Source organism: Chiloscyllium punctatum, chromosome 19, assembly GCF_047496795.1.
Source record: "Chiloscyllium punctatum isolate Juve2018m chromosome 19, sChiPun1.3, whole genome shotgun sequence".
Classification (NCBI taxonomy): Eukaryota; Metazoa; Chordata; class Chondrichthyes; order Orectolobiformes; family Hemiscylliidae; genus Chiloscyllium; species Chiloscyllium punctatum.
Window position 1 is genome coordinate 58,441,536 of NC_092757.1, and position 18,004 is coordinate 58,459,539.

An 18,004-nucleotide genomic window follows, 5' to 3' on the forward strand; every position below is an offset into this window, starting at 1 on the left:
CTGCAGTTCTGTCTTTGCTCATTAAATATCTTACTGTCATAGTAGGAGATGCATACTTCCACCAGAGAACTGTGATGGGTTAGTATAAAGTTAATTTGCGCATTTACCTCATTAACAATGATTTAGTCCCTGTAATCTCCAACGCACTAATTATAAATTTAATTGTCCTCAGTCCTACAGGGACCCAACACAAAAAAAAGGTTAATTCAATTGGCACATTTCTTACCTCTTCATCCTTCTCCCGAATTATTTTCTCTGTCTCGTTATCTGTCAATCCCGATATAAGGGGAATCGGAAAATCTGTGCCACTCTCCCTTGTCAGTTTGCTGAAAGTAATTGTAGGGATATTTACGTACACTTTCCATACGATATGCATTGCGTACATTACATATTACAGGAACGGCCTTCCTGTGAAAATCACTGCGGACAGTCGGATAATTAGTGACATGCTTTGAAGGCGCATCAACATCATTATGAAGATCCTAGAACAAACACTTGCCAGGTGTACCTTGAAATAACGTTCTCTATTCACGATATTTAAAAGGAATCAAAGAATTGGTTGGCAAAGCAACTGAAAAATAAGAGTTCTTCAAAAAGGTGGTGGTTAGGAACATGACAGACATATTTCCAAAAGGACGAGAGAATGGTCATTCTAAATTGAGCAGTTTTAGGACAACAAATGACTGAGATGAAAATGAAACGTAAAAAGAATGATACAGTTAATGTGAGGTTAATAATAGTAAAGAGTCAAGCTGAACGCAGAAAGTACTGAGGAGTCTACAAAAAAGGATAAGAAAGATAGAGATTGTTTGCTTGAGAATAGATTAGCAGCTAACATAAAGGGGAATCCAAATATATATTTTTAAAGACATAAGTAACACATGATAACTAACACATAATAGTGTAGTCACTTTAGGCTGAAGTCCTAATTGAGTATTTTGTTCTGATGTGAGAATTAGTTGCTGCCAATGTGCTGGTAAAGAAACAGGCAGCAGAGATACTGGTGAGGATAATAATGAAGTGCTGGTTAAAAGTTTTACTGCATTTAAAATCAGAAAAGTCACCCATTTTGAACAGAGTGAGGCATTGATCATTATTGATGAAGTTAAGCATTTAAACTGTTGAGGTTCTGTCACAACTTTCAAATCCTTGCTGGATAGGAATTGAAGATAGAATCACAGAATCTCCACAGCAGGCTATTCAGCCCATAAAGTCCATACCCACCCTCTAAAGAGCATCCCAGCTAAATCCACCTCCTTCTGTATCTCTATAAACCTGCATTTCCCAAAGCCAAATCTACCCAGCCTGCATTTGTTTGGACTATGGGAGGAAACAGAGCACCTGGAAGAAACCCATACAGAGACGGGAGAATGCACAAACTCCATACAGACAGTTGCTTGAGGGTGGAACCGAACCCAGGTCTCTCATACTGTGAGGGAGCAGTGCTAAGCACTGAGCCACGGTGTTTGAGACAAAAAAACTACAGATGCTGGAATCCAAGTTAGACAAGCAGGAGGCTGGAAGAACACAGCAAGCCAGGCAACATCCGAGGTGGAGAAGTCAACATTTCTGGCGTAACCTTTCGTCAGGACCGGGGGTGGGTGTAGGACGATTTGCAAATAAAGGAGGTGATGCAGGCAGGGTGGTGAGGTGGGGATAAGTGAAGATAGGTAGAGGGTACAACCTGGTTGGTCAATAGGAGGAATGAATCCGATAGGTGGCTGAGAGGAATGGGAGGGAGGTGTAGGGGCTGGGAATGGATTCATATTGTTTTGGGCAGGCAAGCAAAAATGGTCAATCTTTCATGTAATTTGTAACAAAATGCTGAAGCTTGTTCTGTATAATCCCACTTAACATCCCAAAGTCTTTTTAACCACCTACAGTGTTCAGGGAGGCTCACGGTTTTTACACCACAAACTCCTTTTCAATCAAGGTCTTTGATGATAGGAATGCTATCAAGTCAATGGATCTTATCTGCGAAAAAAAACAGATGAACTACGGGTGCTAGAAATCAGAAACAGACAGAAATTGCAGGAAAAACCCAGCAGGTCTGGCAGGATCTGCAGGGAAAAAAATGAGTTAATGTTTTGGGTCCAGTGACCCTTCCTCAGAATTTCTGTCTTTGTTTTGGATCTTATTTGGATTGTACAAAAAAACCAAACTTCAAGTCTCTTTTCGTTTTACATTTGTCTGACAATGTCTTCCCTTTGTTTCTTTGGTGGTGGTTCCAGTCTTAATCCACAATGAGAAAGTCAAATGATTCTCTGAATCCATTTTAGAAACAATCTCAAAACCCAGTCCACTGTTCAACAATACAATGTTTAGAACAGTTTACAAAATTAATATCATGAACCCCCATATGACAAGCGATTTATACAGTTCTAATGTAAGCTCCCTCCCTCATTCTGTTTCCTATCAATCAATAGATTTTGTACTTCTTAACCATCTGATCTAACTATCCTATTAATTTCAGGAATAGATGGATATGTACTCCAATGTGCCTCTACTTTTTCATACTGTGCAGAATTCTACTACTTATTGACTATTTGCTTGCCTTGATTTTCATCCTCAGATATATTACATCACACATCCCTGGATTGAATTTTATTTGCCATATGTCTGCTTTCTGACTAGTCCATTGGTGTCTTCCTGCAATCTATAGCTTTCTTCTACATTATAAATAACAGTCAATTTTTGGATCATCCGGTAACACCTTAATTATGCTCCTCATGTTTAATTCTAAATCATGGTTCAAAGGACAAAAATCAATGGGCCTAGTACTCGGCCCATGTGGATCTCCATTGTGAACAGCATTAAAGTCACAAAACTGCATTGACCACTGAGCCAATTCTGCATCCAACTTGCCACTTGAACTTTGTAGCTCCAAAGCAATCAGCTTTCTAACAAGTCTGCCATGTACCATCTCACAATTGTTGTTGAAATCCATCAAGACTACATCAATGTGTTATCCCCATCAACCCTCCTTGTAACCTCTTTATAAAACTCAACAAATGACCTTAAACAAATTCATGCTGGTGAGCTTTAATCAATTAATGTCCTTATCTCAGCTAAAACGGCACGGTAGCTCAGTGATTAGCACTGCTGCCTCACAGCACCAGGGTCCCAGGTTTGATTCCAGCCTTGGGTGACTTTCTGTGTGGAGTTTGCACATTCTCGCCGTGTCTGTGCGGGTTACCACCCGCAGTCCAAAGATTTGCAGGCCAGGTGAATTGGCTATGCTAAATTGCTCAAACTGTTAGGCGCATTAGTCAAAGGGAAGTGAGTCTGGGTGGGTTACTCTTTGGAGGGTTGGTGTGCACTGGTTGGGCCAAAGGGCCAGTTTCCACGCTGTAGGGAATCTAATCAAAATCACCTGGCCCCAGGGTTCTACCAACAGCTTTCCACCATGAAATGTTAGTTAGACATGGTTTGCCTGTCACAAAAACAATTTGCTGTCACTTATTAACCCATATTCTAATAAATGACAATTAATTTGTTTCAGAATATTGGCCTGGATTTTCAGCAAGCCAGGATGACACAGGAACACTTTAAAAATGGCAAGCATGTCCTGATTCTTGAATTCCACGCCTCATTCCCAGGCTTTCCAACTTTCAACATGCAATATTCAGATATTAGTGTTTGGGACATTTATTCAATTGACCAGTGATTAATTTTACAAATAAAAGACCTTTCAAATTGAATAAATTGTTAACATATTCTCCCATTGACAATTTAGCTGCAGTAAATCTGTATTGCCCATCCAAAGATTCTTTAACAATGTTGCTACATGTGTGATCACAGAAAACTGGGTTAGTAGCAGTGGCTGGGGGCAAATGGTCTCTAGCAGGCAGGTTATTAACTTGAAACGGGAAATTCCCACCAGCTCAGTGAGCTATTGTGTGGCTATAACTGAGGCCACTAGATGGCACAGTATTCTTTCGTTCACACAACCATCTCCACTTCCAGTCTTGGAGTTGATCAGAGCTTTCACAAGAATGATTCCGAATGTCATTTGACACTTATTTTGCTGTTATGCATTCCAATTTTAAAAACTTTTCTTTATATTCATACTCAAAGTGCCCTGATGCAAAATATTAACAAACATTTAAACTGTGTGTGTCTGTTATTCTACCTTTTTTATGTTCCACATTTTCATTTACCCCGTATCTGGTGTTAGGGCTGCCCATGGCTGAAGCAGCATAAAATGGCTAAAAGTGATTCTCAGCTGATATAAAATGGCTGGGGAAGTTTTTTTTCAGCTAAAACAGCATTTTGCCTAATTTGATATTTCAAGTTAAACTGCAAGCTAGAACAATTTACACATTATTAGAAGGTGTATATCCAAGGTGTTGAGATTAAAATAATACACAAAGGGTCTTGTGAAATGCAGACAATGGACTTTTTTAAAGCAGTAGCAAATGCAGCTGCTTGTTCAGAGATGGTTTGATGGGGAACATTGTTGAGAAAGGCTGATAGAAGCTTCCATCCCAGGGTGGTCCAAAATCTGAGATTCATCATGGTATAGGAAAGTAGGATCTGAGCCACAGGTTGTATTTATTTAAAAATTTGCATTTTAAGTAATCAGGCATTAAGGGTTTCAAATGCATTCCAATAGGTATTCAGATTGGAGTCCCCTTGCTGTTGGCACAGTAACAACTGATGCAGGAACTAAAGCCTGGAATGTGGCTGAATAAGACATATTGTGAAGGCCCAAGGATAAGTGATAAAGGGATCTGGTAAACATCATGTGATCATGGGAGTCTCAGAAATATCCATCAGCTGATCACACAGTCACATGATTAACCTGATGGGATGTGTACGAAATCAATTACTAATGAGATTGGTTTGTAACAACCATAGGCAGGCTAAAAATATAAAAAGCGGACGTTTCCCTTTATTCTGTGAAGAGGCTTCTGGATCTTGAGGTGTTTTCTTCCCACTGCTATGAAATAATAAAGTCCTTTGACAGAAAATTGCACCCGTGAGTCATTTAATCATTCCACCCTAATATCCAGCTACATTTTAAGTTCATAATATAACTGGAAAACACTAAGCAACAGGAGAGGCTGCAGGCTCTTGCCTATTGAACCAAGCCTAAATCAATCCATTTTCTACCATGTCTTAATGAAATCTTCTGGTATCATTTTTCAGTCCTATTGCACTGGTATTTCCACATTTGTTTTGGACATTCATTTGATTTCCTATTGTCTTGTGGTCTGTACACAGCATCACTCATGAGAGTCTGCGACTTTGTTCAGGTTCAACTTATGGTGAAGATTATACTGTATTCTTTGTACCTAGTTTTCTGCTCGTATTTCTGCTCCAATTTTCCAATAATATGGGAAAAGTTTTCCTTCCTATGCACACTTGCCTAACCTTGCAATTCACGAGCAATTGACTAGGAGATGGACAAAACTGGAACTTTGACAGTTTCACACACCTTAACTGCTGTGGCTAGGTTTCTGACTGTACTGTGATTTTCCCACAAACCCATCTGATTGAAAGAAGTGAGGTTTGGAGTTAATTACTCCTGTTCTTCATTATCCTGTGCTTGTGCTAGAATTAGGATCTTGCAAACTATGCACGGTTATCATATTTTACCAGAAATTCTGCAGTGTAAGTATCGATCTCATTGGATGGGCCAGAAACCTGCTGGTTATACATTTTCAATTCATGGGACACCAAGGTCAGTTTTGGGGAAAGTGGAAGTGAGATTGTTGGTGTGAATTTCACCTGAGCAATCTGAGACAAGTGCTCTGACAAACCATGTAACTGGGGCAGCAGAAAGGACTTTAAACTAGAGAGTAGCAGGAAAGGGTCATGTGAAAAGAGAGGTGTTAAAACTAAGGGAAGTAACATGTCATAGAGCAGGATTACATTGAGATTGATAACCAAAATGTGTTGGGAAGGGATGGAGAGTTCAAAAGTGATAAAAGGAGAGAGTTCAAAGCAGTTTGCCTGAATGAAAAAGGTAAATTCACTAGTTGGTTAGCTCAGTTGGCTGGACAGTTGTTTGTGATGCAGCATAATGGCAACAGAGCGGGCTCAATTCCCACACAGGCTGAGGTTACCATGAAGGTTGCTACTTCTCAAGCTCTTCCCTTATGTGAGGTGTGGTGACCCTCAGATTAAATTAACACTAGTCATCTCATTTTAAAGAGACTCTATGGTCCTTTGGGACTATGACAACTTTACTTGACTTGCCTAAAAGCAGCAGTACCTATAACAAAGTAGATGTATGGTGGTACACTTAGAAATAAGTAATGTATGACCTATTAGCCATTACAGAGACATGGTTACAGGGTAATCCAAACAGAGACTCTATATTGAAGGATACAAGACATTGTGAAAAGATAAACTGGGAAAAGGTAGTGGGTAGCATTGTTACTAAAGGATGTCATTATTAGATGATTGAGAGATGGCCCCAGCACAAAGATTGAGATATTGAATTTGTTTGGGCAGAAATAGGAAATTGGAAAAGTTAGAAGTCACTTTTACAAGTTGTTTATAAGCCCCCTAACAATAGTTGCAATGCACAATAAAGTATAGGTAATATAAATGGAGCATATAATCATGAGTGGAAAATGGCCTTAAAAATGAGTATGTGGAGTGTATTTATTCCAGAGATAGGCAGCAGGTTATTTTAGACCAGGTCATGAACAAATGAAATGAAATTAAATCAATAACGAGTAAAGGAGCTTCTCGGTGACAGTAATCACAACGTGATAGAATTTCACATTCAGTTTGAAGGGGACAAATGTGGGTCTGAGACGAGTGTTTTAAACCTGAATAAAAGTAATTCTAAGGACATGAAGGCAGAATGAACTAGAGTGAACAGAGAAACCAAGTCAAAACGTAAGTCAGTAGCAATGTACTACATACTTTAATAACTTTCAGTAAAATATTTAACCTCGTGAGAAAGAAAGACTCTTTGAGAAGGATGCACTCGTGGATGAAGATGGAAGCAAAGGTTAGAATTAATTTGAAAACAAAAAACCTAAAGAAATCTACGAGGTTATTTGTAGCTTAGAAGATTAATCAGATTTTAAAGACCAGGAAAAATTATTATAAGTTAAATAGGAAGGACATGGAGTAGGAGAAAAAGCTAGCTAGTAATATAAACATATACAAAAGCTTTTACAAGTATTTGAATAAGTTAAAAATAAAGAGTAACTAGAGATGGAGCTGGCCCTCTAAAGTGGATCTGAGGAACTTATAATGGGAAACAAAGAAATGGTTGGATAGTAAAAGATGTAATATCTCAAAGACACTAAACATCAAGAGGAATGGGAGAGGTGATGCAAAGGAGTACAGTCTGGTTTAATGAGTGGGCACAAAATTCAACAGATAGAGTATAATATGAGAAAAGAAGAACTTGTCCATATTGACAGGGAAAGAAGAAAAAACTGTCTAATATTTAAGTGGAAAGAGAGATTGCAGAACTCTGGTCCATGAATCACATACTCAGTACGTATACTCAGCAAGGGATTAGGAAGCAAAATGGAATGTTGGCATTTATTGCAAGGGGAATGGAAGATAGAAGTAGGGAGGTTTTACTGCGGCTGTGTAAGGCCTTGGTGAGACTAATCTAGAACACTGTACAGTTTTGTCCCTGTTATTTGAAAAAGGATATAATCACATTACAAGTAGTTCAGAGAAGGTTCATTTGACTCATTCCTGGGACCAGGGACTTATATTGTGAAGAAAGGTTGAATAGGTTTGGGCCATACTTACTGGAGTTTGGAAAAACATGAGATAAGTTTTTTTGAGAAATATTTAAGTTTCTGCGGTAACAATAGGACTGATGCCAGGAGGATGTTTATGGGGGAGATAGAACTGGTGGACACTATTTAAGGAGAAGAGCTTTCCCTTTTAAGACTGAAAGGAAGAGAGTTGCTTTCTTGGAGTATCATTAGCATGTGGAATTGTCTTCTGCAGAAGGCAATGGAGAGTCATTGAATTTATTCAAGGCAGAGACAGATAGGTTTTTGCTCGACAATAAGTCAAGGGGTTAGACAAAAAAAATTGAGTTGAGACCACAATCAGATCTGCCCTGATCTTGTTGAATGGCAGAAGGTTGAAGGGCTGAATGGCCTGTGTAATCTGTGCCTAGAACTGATTCCCATCTGCCCAGTGCAAATACATGATCAATGTAAACTAGTGACTAGACAGAGATTCAGTATGTAATTTACATCTGTACAAATGGTGGAGTATACATGTTGACATTATTTGCACAATATCCTGAGTTAGTTTTGACCTAAATTATGTCACATTGTCACGATGTTTTGATTGTAAATGTCCTTCATTTCTCAGTTAAACTCAGGAGGTGCTTTATATAGTCACTATTACTACCTTCCTATTGGCTTTTGGGATCACTTTGAAGTAATGGGTGATGGCCACAGCACTGAAAATCAAAATCTAACCAGACAGTGTGGTAAATGGGTACTGTAACATTACGCTTGACTTCAGAAACCTGACAAGTTCATTATTTGGCAGAATTAATTGGCAAATTAATTATTTGGCAGAGAAAGGCCTTTAACTTGTAATGCATCCTCAGGACATTACCAAGTGTTTTATAGCCAATGAACTCTTTCTGTAATATATTTATAATTTTTAGTGGCCCAAACAAGGCAGTTTGACTCTGCACTGAAAAATATGTTGCTGGAAAAGCGCAGCAGGTCAGGCAGCATCAAAGGAGCAGGCGAATCAATGTTTCAGGCATAAGCCCTTCTTCGGGAATCTGAAGAAGGGCTTATGCCCGAAACGTCGATTCTCCTGCTCCTTGGATGCTGCCTGACCTGCTGCGCTTTTCCAGCTACATATTTTTCAGCTCTGATCTCCAGCATCTGCAGTCCTCACTTTCTCCTAGTTTGACTCTGCACAGCAGGATCCCATTGAATGATCTATTTAATCTCATCACTGACCAAGGGAGGAATCTGACTCGAACTTCAGTGCTATTCCCGTATCCCTTCCTCAGAAAAACAGTCTGTTTGCCTTTTTGCAAAGTATTAACTTCACTCAATTGAAGGTATGTGGCTTCTTTCCATGGGCAATCTTTCAGCCACTCTGGTACCTCTGTTAGAGTTTGATGTGATGTCAGGGTGAGATCATGTGAAGCAGCCTTATGTTAATTGTGTCTTGCTTACTGATGGAGCTTTTTCTTTCTTATTTCACTAACAGAATGTGAGCATCACTGGCTAGGCCAGCATTTATTGCCCATCCCTAATTGTCCAGAGGGCAGTTAAGACTCAACCACATTGCTGTGGGTCTGGAGTCACATGTCGGCCATTTTCTTAACTTTAAGCGAACCGGATGGGTTTTTCCGACAATTGACAATGGTTTCATGTCATCAATTAGACTTTTAATTCCCGATTTTTACTGAATTCAAATTCCATCATCAATCAAGGCACGATTCAAACCAAAGTCCCCAGAACATTACTTGTCTCTCTGGCTTAGCAGTTCAGTGATAATACCATTAGGCCATTGCCTCTCTTTACAGTAGTTATCAGGATAAAGCTGAATAGTGGTGGAGATAGACTTCCAAATGCGAAAAGAATCATATGCGAGACACCTGAAAAAGACTTGGCTGAGGCTTGAGTGCGGGAGTGGGGGAGTGGGGGAGTGGGGGAGTGGGGAGGGAAAATTTGCAGAAGGTCTTCATTTTGAGAGAAGTATGCAGAAACAGGAGGACAATTCCATTCCTGGACCATTTCCTTATGGATTTCGATCAACACCTTGTCTGCAATTTGATTGCTTAATGAGATCCCACACTTGCCAACAGTAAGCTGGGGTGAAAGAGGCTGAATTATAACCAGCAGAGTTGCAGGGACAGCAACACTGGCAATAATAACTTGCATAATGCTGAGCACCTTTCAATAGACAATAGACAATAGGTGCAGGAGTAGGCCATTCTGCCCTTCGAGCCTGCATCACCATTCAATATGATCATGGCTGATCAGCCTTAATCAGTATCCTGTTCTTGCCTAATCTTCATAACCCTTGATTCCACTATCCTTGAGAACTCTATCCAACTCTTTCTTAAATGAATCCAGTGATTGGACCTCCACTGCCCTCTGGGGCAGAGCATTCCACACAGCCACCACTCTCTGGGTGAAGAAGTTTCTCCTCATCTCTGTCCTAAATGGTCTACCCCGTATTTCTAAGCTGTGTCCTCTAATTCGGCACTCACCCATCAGCGGAAACATGTTTCCTGCCTCCAGACTGTCCAATCCTTTCATAATCTAATATGTTTCAATCAGATCCCCTCTCAGTCTTCTAAACTCAAGGGTATACAAGCCCAGTTGCTCCAGTCTTTCAGCGTAAGGTAGTCCCGCCAAACCAGGAATTAACCTCGTGAACCTACGTTGCACTCTCTCAATAGCCAGAATGTCTTTCCTCAAATTTGGAGACCAGAACTGCACACAGTACTTCAGGTGTGGTCTCACCAGAGCCCTGTATAGCTGCAGAAGAACCTCTTTGCTTCTATACTCAATCCCTCTTGTTATGAAGGCCAGCATGCTATTAGCCTTCTTCACTACCTGCTGTACCTGCATGCTTACCTTCATTGACTGGTGTACAAGAACTCCCAGATCTCTTTGTACAGCCCCTTTACCTAAATTGATTCCATTTAGGTAGTAATCTGCCTTCCTGTTCTTGCCACTAAAGTGGATAACCATACATTTATCCACATTAAACTGCATCTGTCCACTCACCTAACCTGTCCAGGTCACCCTGTAATCTCCTAACATCCTCATCACATTTCACCCTGCCACCCAGCTTGGTATCATCAGCAAATTTTCTAATGCTATTACTAATACCATCTTCTAGATCATTAACATATATCGTAAAAAGCTGCAATCTCAGCACTGATCCCTGTGGTACCCCACTGGTCACTGCCTGCCATTCTGAAATGGAGCCGTTTATCACTACTCTTTGTTTCCTATCAGCCAACCGACTTTCAATCCAAGTTAGTACTTTGCCCCCAATACCATGCCCCCTAATTTTGCTCACTAACCTCCTATGTGGGACTTTATCAAAAGCTTTCTGAAAGTCCAGGTACACCACATCTACTGGATCTCCCTTGTCCATCTTCAGAGTTACATCCTCAAAACATTTTAGAAGATTAGTCAAGCATGACTTCCCCTTCATAAATCCATGCTGACTCTGACCTATCCTATTACTACTATCCAGATGTGTCGTAATTTCATCCTTTATAATAGACTCCAGCATCTTTTCCACCACTGAGGTCAGACTAACTGGTCTATAATTTCCTGCTTTCTCTCTCCCACCTTTCTTAAAAAGTGGTACAACATTAGCCACCCTCCAATCCGCAGGAACTGATCCTGAATCTATTGAACTCTGGAAAATAATCACCAACGCATCCACGATTTCTCGAGCCACCTCCTTCAGTACCCTGGGATGTAGACCATCAGGCCCCGGGGACTTATCAACCTTCAGACCTAACAGTCTCTCCAACACCAATTCCTGGCAAATATAAATTCCCTTCAGTTCAGGTCTTTCAGCCACTGTTACATCAGAGATTGCTTGTGTCTTCCCCAGTGAACACAGATCTGAAATACCAATTCAATTCTTCTGCCATTTTTTTGCTCCCCGTAATATATTCCCCTGTTTCTGTTTTCAAGGGCCCAATTTTAGTCTTAACCATTTTTTTGCCTTTCACTATCTAAAAAAACTTTTACTATCCTCCTTTATATTTTTGGCCAGTTTACCTTCGTACCTCATTTTTTCTCTGCCGTACTTCCTTCTTCGTAATCCTCTGTTGTTCTTTAAAAGCTTCCCAGTCCTCTGTTTTCTCACTCATCTTTGCTATGTTATACTTTTTCTCTTTTGACTTTATATGTTTCTTAACTTCCCTCATCAGCCACGGCCACCCCTGCCTCCTCATAGGATCTTTCTTCCTTTTTGGAATGAACTGATCCTGCATCTTCTGCATTATACTCAGAAATATCTGCCATTGTTCCTCCACTGTCATCCCTGCTAAGGTATTGTACCATTGAACTTTGGCCAGCTCCTCCCTCATAGCTCCATAGTTCCCTTTATTCAACAGAAATATTGTCACTTCTGATTGTACCCTCTCCCTCTCAAATTGCAGATTGAAGCTTATTGTATTATGGTCACTACTTCCCAATGTCTCCTTCACTTCGAGGTCCCTGATCAATTCTGGTTCATCGCACAATACCAGATCCAGAATTGCCTTCTCCCTGGTAGGTTCCAGCACCAGCTGTTCAAAGAATCCATCTCGGAGGCACTCCACAAAGGCTCTTTCTTGAGGTTCAATACCATCCTGATTCTCCCTGTCTACCTGCATGTTGAAATCCCCCATAACAACTGTAGTAACATCTTTGCAACAGGCCAATTTCAACTCCTGATTCAGCTTACATCCGACATCCATACTACTGTTTGGGGGCCTGTAGATAACTCCCAAGAGGGTCTTTTAACCCTTAGAATTTCAGCTCTATCCATACTGACTCTACATCCCCTGATTCTAGGTTCCCCCACGCAAGGGACTGAATATCATCCCTTATCAACATGGCCACCCCACCCCTTCTGCCGTCAGTCTGTCCTTACGATAGCACGTGTAGCCTTGAATATTCATTTCCCAGGCCCTGTCCACTTGAAGCCACGTCTCAGTTATCTCCACAATATCAAATCTGCCAATTTCCAAAAGAGCCTCAAGCTCTTATTTCTAATGCTTCGTGTATTCATGTATAGTATTTTTAAATTTGTTACTGCCCTCACCCCTCCCATCAACTCCTATTTCACTCAACCTTACAGCATGATCCCTTTTTGAGTTTTCTGCCTCATTGCCTCACAAGGAGAACCATCCTGTGGTACTCAGAGGTAAAAGGGAAAACAATGACCACCGTTTGTCAGTTCCAGAGGAAGCAATCAGGAGGAGTGACAGTGGTATTTAGGGTGATAGTTCATTAGGCATGACCGGCAACACAGAGGAAAACGCAGGGAGATAGGGGAGGGGACAGTGGTAGAGGTCTAGGTGGTTAGGTGATGAGGAAAAGAATTTACAAGACACTGAAGATCCGAGTTAGAGGAAAAGAAATTTTGGAGATGGGGGGAGCCCATGCAAAGGTAGGAATTTAAGCATGGGCGAGCATGTTAAATGAGGCATTGGCTAAAATAAAGCTGCACTGGATGAAGGGAGCAAGCTACAAGCATTTGGGTGAAGTGATCTTTTGAGGGACCATTGGAATATTTAAGCTCAGATATCACATTGGCATGGATAAAATGATGGATGAACTTGAGGCGGAGGTGAGTAATGTTACCAAAAGTGGGAGAAAATCAGTGATAGAGCTAAGATTGGACTTTGCTGGTGGGGCAGGGTGTGGGATGTGACCTTGACTTTTAAAAGTTAGTTCAGTTCACAACAGTGGGAAAAGGCGTTGGGCCAGAGAGTAGTTTATTCATCCTTTTCTTTTAAATGATAAAAGTAATCATAAAGGAATAAAAGGAATGTCCAGGATGTTATTTTTTGATGTTTTTGTACAACACAAGGCCCTAAACAAAGACAAGTGACTGGGGCTACCATCATTGTCTTTGCTTATAGACTGGTCACAGCTGCTGGTTTCAGTATCAGTGTTTGTGCTCAATTAATTGCAGGAATGATGGGCCGAATGTCCTTCTTCTATACTGTGACACTTCTGTGATTCAGAATTTCAATAACTCATGGCCTTTGTGGCCAGTAATCCTCAGCTAATCTGCTCAAACTACACATCACTCCGGGCAGATTCTCATAACACACAACCAAGGCAACAGAGTCCAATTTATTTCTTGCTCAAGAGAAAATGCAGTTTCTGTTCTTTTGATATCTAACAAGAAACTGATTAAGGTCTGGACTGTAGTCAGAGGGTCATTGGAGCTCAGAACCTCTCAAACAGTCTGACAATGTCCTCCAAACTCTTATCAGGGATTGTCGATGTTTATTTGGTATTGCCAGACAACAAAGTTCTCATTTCATTTCTCCGTCATTCATGCCATCTTGAGAGGTATTTCACTTTAGCTATCTCTTGATGTGATCACACTGTTTAACACCATCTCTGCTGTCAAATGCCATGGATTCTTCCCACTGATTGATTGGCTGTCATGTTTCAGAATTTTGGGACCATTTTCCACTGAAAGGATTTAGAAAAAAATACACGCTTTAATGTTTTCATTCGGCAAAATGCATTCTTACAAAGGTTTAAAGAGGCACATAGGCTAAGTTATTTTTGCCAGTCGACATAATAAGCAATTTGTTAGCGTGTCTGAGTTATCAAAATACCTCAAGCCCAAAGTACTTAATCCTCCTTATGTACGAGACACAGAGTGAAAGTGAGAAAGACAAATTGAGAGAAAAAAAGAAAGAGGTTCTTTAAAATAGGAAAGCTGTCATTGAAAACAGATTTTTAAAGATCTGGAAAGCTTTAGAAAAGTTTAGGAAGGCAGGTATACTAGTTATAGAGTCATAGAGATGTACAGCACGGAAAAAGACCCTTTGATCTAACTCGTCCATGCCGACCAGATATCCCAACCCATTCTAGTCCCATTTGCCAGCACTTGGCCCATAACACACTAAACATTTCCTGTTCATATACCCATCCAGATGCCTTTTAAATGTTGTAATTTTACCAGTCTCCACCACTTCCTCTGGCAGCTCATTCCATACGCGTAAAACCTTCTGCATGAAAAAGCTGCCCTTACATCCCCTTTATATCTTTCCCTTCTCATCCTAAACCTATGTCCTCTAGTTCTGGACTCCCCCACCCCAGGGAAAAGACCTTGTCTATATATCCTACCCATGTCCCTCATGATTTTATAAACTTCTAGGAGGTCACCTCTCAGCCTTTGACGCACCAGGGAAAACAGCCCCAGCCTGTTCAGCCTCTCCCTATAGCTCAAATCCTCCAACCCTGGCAACATCGTTGTAAATCCTTCGGAACCCTTTCAAGTTTCACAATATCCTTCCAATAGGAAGGAGACCAGGATTGCACGCAATATTCCAAAAGTAGCCTAACCAACATCCTGTACAGCCATAACATGACCTCCCAACTCCTATACGTAATGCTCTGACCAATAAAGGGAAGGATACCAAACGCCTTCTTCACTATCCTATCTACTTGTGACTCTACTTTCAAGGAGCTATGAATCTGCACTCCAAGGTCTCTTTGTTCAGCAACACTCCTTTGGACCTTGCCATTAAGTGTACAAGTCCTGCTGAGATTTGCTTTGAAATATTAGAGTTTGATTAAGTCAGCCAATTTACCAAAGTGGTGAATTGCGCAACATGACACATAAATATATTATAGGCAATTGTTTCTATTGCAAATATGATATTAGGTCAAGAGTTTAAAAAATATAATCCATAGAATATCAGCTTCAGATCAGGTAGGTCATGAATGATCTAGTTCCTTCTGCACAGCCCAAAGAATGTGCTTTACCACAGACTCAATTTCAACTGCACAATATGACAATTTTCCATCTTCTACACCACCTGTCCTGTTGCTATTGCAGTGAGATTGACAACTTGCTCATTTCACACAACATTACAGTCACCAGAGGGGTTTGATTCCAGCACACTCAGCTAGGATTAATCTACATATCTAATCTATGTATCACCCAATCACTTTCCTTTATATTCCAACATGATGGTGACCAAAACCTAGTCACATTATCAGAGACAAAACGAAAAGGTACATGTCACTTCAACATCAAAACAAAATCCTAGGCATTTATTTAATTGGTTGTCTGATTGTGGGTGACAGTGACAAGTCAGCTTTTATTCAACAAGTCCGTGAGGCATTAGTCACAATGTGTGGGACTTGATGGAGCTTTTGCTTTCTACAGTGTTTCTTGACCTGATGAAGCAATGCTGATGTTATCCCTTGAAAAGTAAGAAACTACGACATTGGTAACATGGTATTGAACAATCTAACAGATGTTTATTACATCTTATTAATGTATATAAGTATTACATTCACTGACATGTGTGTCTGGGCTTGCATTACATGATTCAATTACAAAAAGCAGTATGCTTCCATCAGCAAGTGACTTGAGATAAGATGGAGGTTGACACCTGTATACCCTAAATCACGTGCTTTGATATAGTGATGATATCATGAGCGTATCACTACTATGACACATAACATAACTACTGGCTTCGGGTCTTTTCATATGTAACTTCATGATCAGTAATGACTTTGCATGATCTGGGATGGTTATATGTTCTAGAAATCTTTGCTGATGCCCATGTATTTGTATTTCTAACTCTGACACTGTGTCCAGTGCAATGCATTGGTAGTTCACTGTCTGCTTGATTGTTGTGTATGTCCTTCACAGATGGAAGAGAATGAAAAAGGACGCCATCTGTTTGGAAATGATTAGACAATTGGTTGCTAGGCAAAGTCATTCACTTGCTTTCTGAGCACTAATCGTGCTGGGGATTATAGTCTCCTCCATTGGTGTTACATGCAATATGGAAATCTTGTTTTCTTGTCTACCCTCAGATTTGATATTGTGTATCATACATGGTACTGGACCTTTTAAATATGGATAGTGGAGTGACAATATCCAATGGGTCACTCTCCACTTTTGTGTGCATGTCTTGAAACACTTGCCTAGCCAAATTGTGCTCCATTGTCAGATACGCTGTTATAGGAAACTGAATAAACTGAAGATAGTGGTCATTGTGTCTGTGATAATTACATTCTTTGCGTTGCTAGGTTGTTGAATGATGGAAAATTTAGAGAAGTAATCCAAACAGGGATGTAGTCTTCCCTATACACTGTGAATTGACCTGTTGCCCATTTCCTCCAAGGAGTCGATAAACATCACCTGGACATAAAAGCTCCGTTCGTTTTGGGGTTGATCCTTTTAGTATATCTCACACAAATTCATGAGTTATTGAATATCCTTATCCATCTCTGGTCAGTGCACACACTCATGCTCACATTTGGTGCATTCAATCCCAATGTGTCCCTGCTAGAGCATGGCTGATATCCTAGCATAAAGGCATTAGGGCTTATTTACCTTGGAAATGACATACCAAGATATACCAGGTTCAACTCTGTATAGTCAAAATAATCATTGTTTCCAGCTACTTCTTTAATGCTATTGACTTATCCCTGGATAATGGTCTTTTGCAACTCTTGTAGGTAGTCAACTTCACCAACTGCTCACACTGACTCTGCCTAAAGTCTAATCAATCATTTTCAGTTTCACAATCAAGAGAATCCATGTGTCAGTCAAGAAAAATAATTTGTTCTTTGTGTGCATTGGATAATCAGGTCAGTGTGTCAGATAATAATCATCCTTGTATCTGACTGAAGTGCCATATCCTCACTCATAGATTAGTAGATGCATTTGTGAGCAGTTTACAGCAGGTCATTTTAACCATCTTAAATGTTTCAATCATGAATTTCTCACTAAATCAGTGGGTGTGAAATTACAGGATGCCAAATACCAGAGCTAAATATTTCTCTTGATATCAGAAAAGTTTGCTTAGCCTTTTTGTGATGCATCCACTTTGAGAATTATGTCTTTCCTGCGGTCGGGTACTGCAAGATTTTCCAGACAGAACCTGCTTGAGGGAATCAAAGACACGTTGGCAGTTGTCTTGCCGTGCTCAGGAAATGTGAATCTTGAAAAGATTTCAATGAGGTAGGGAATACATGGGAAACAGAAATGTAAAAATCCAAGGTAACATCGCACATCCTTGTTATCGTAGGAGGTCAGAATTTGACTCACATCCTCTATTTAACTTGGACAGAGACAGCCTTCATGAATGGAGCAAATTGTCCCATAAGTGTTTATTTGGCTGACAGTATTGTGTACTGTTAAATACTGTTAAATCCATGTTGGAGGCTTTCTGCCATCAGTAGGTGAAGGTTGTGGTCTGATCCACATCCAGGAGCTAAACAAATGTTTTCAGTTGTCCTATCCAAGCTCTATTTGAATAAGTCTTGATCTACTGCTAGTTATTATTTTGGTTTAG

At 40.2% G+C, this 18,004-nt stretch overlaps 1 protein-coding gene across 10 annotated transcripts in view; it reads right to left on the bottom strand.

Moving 5' to 3' along the window:
• The window catches only part of LOC140491374 (septin-4-like), a 135,870-nt gene that overhangs the window by 2,713 nt on the left and 115,153 nt on the right, over positions 1-18,004 (bottom strand). For all 10 annotated transcript variants that reach the window (XM_072589465.1, XM_072589469.1, XM_072589468.1 and 7 more), the window contains one exon: positions 227-326. In XM_072589465.1, the coding sequence (XP_072445566.1) occupies positions 227-326 (100 nt within the window). The remainder of the gene's footprint in view (positions 1-226; positions 327-18,004) is intronic.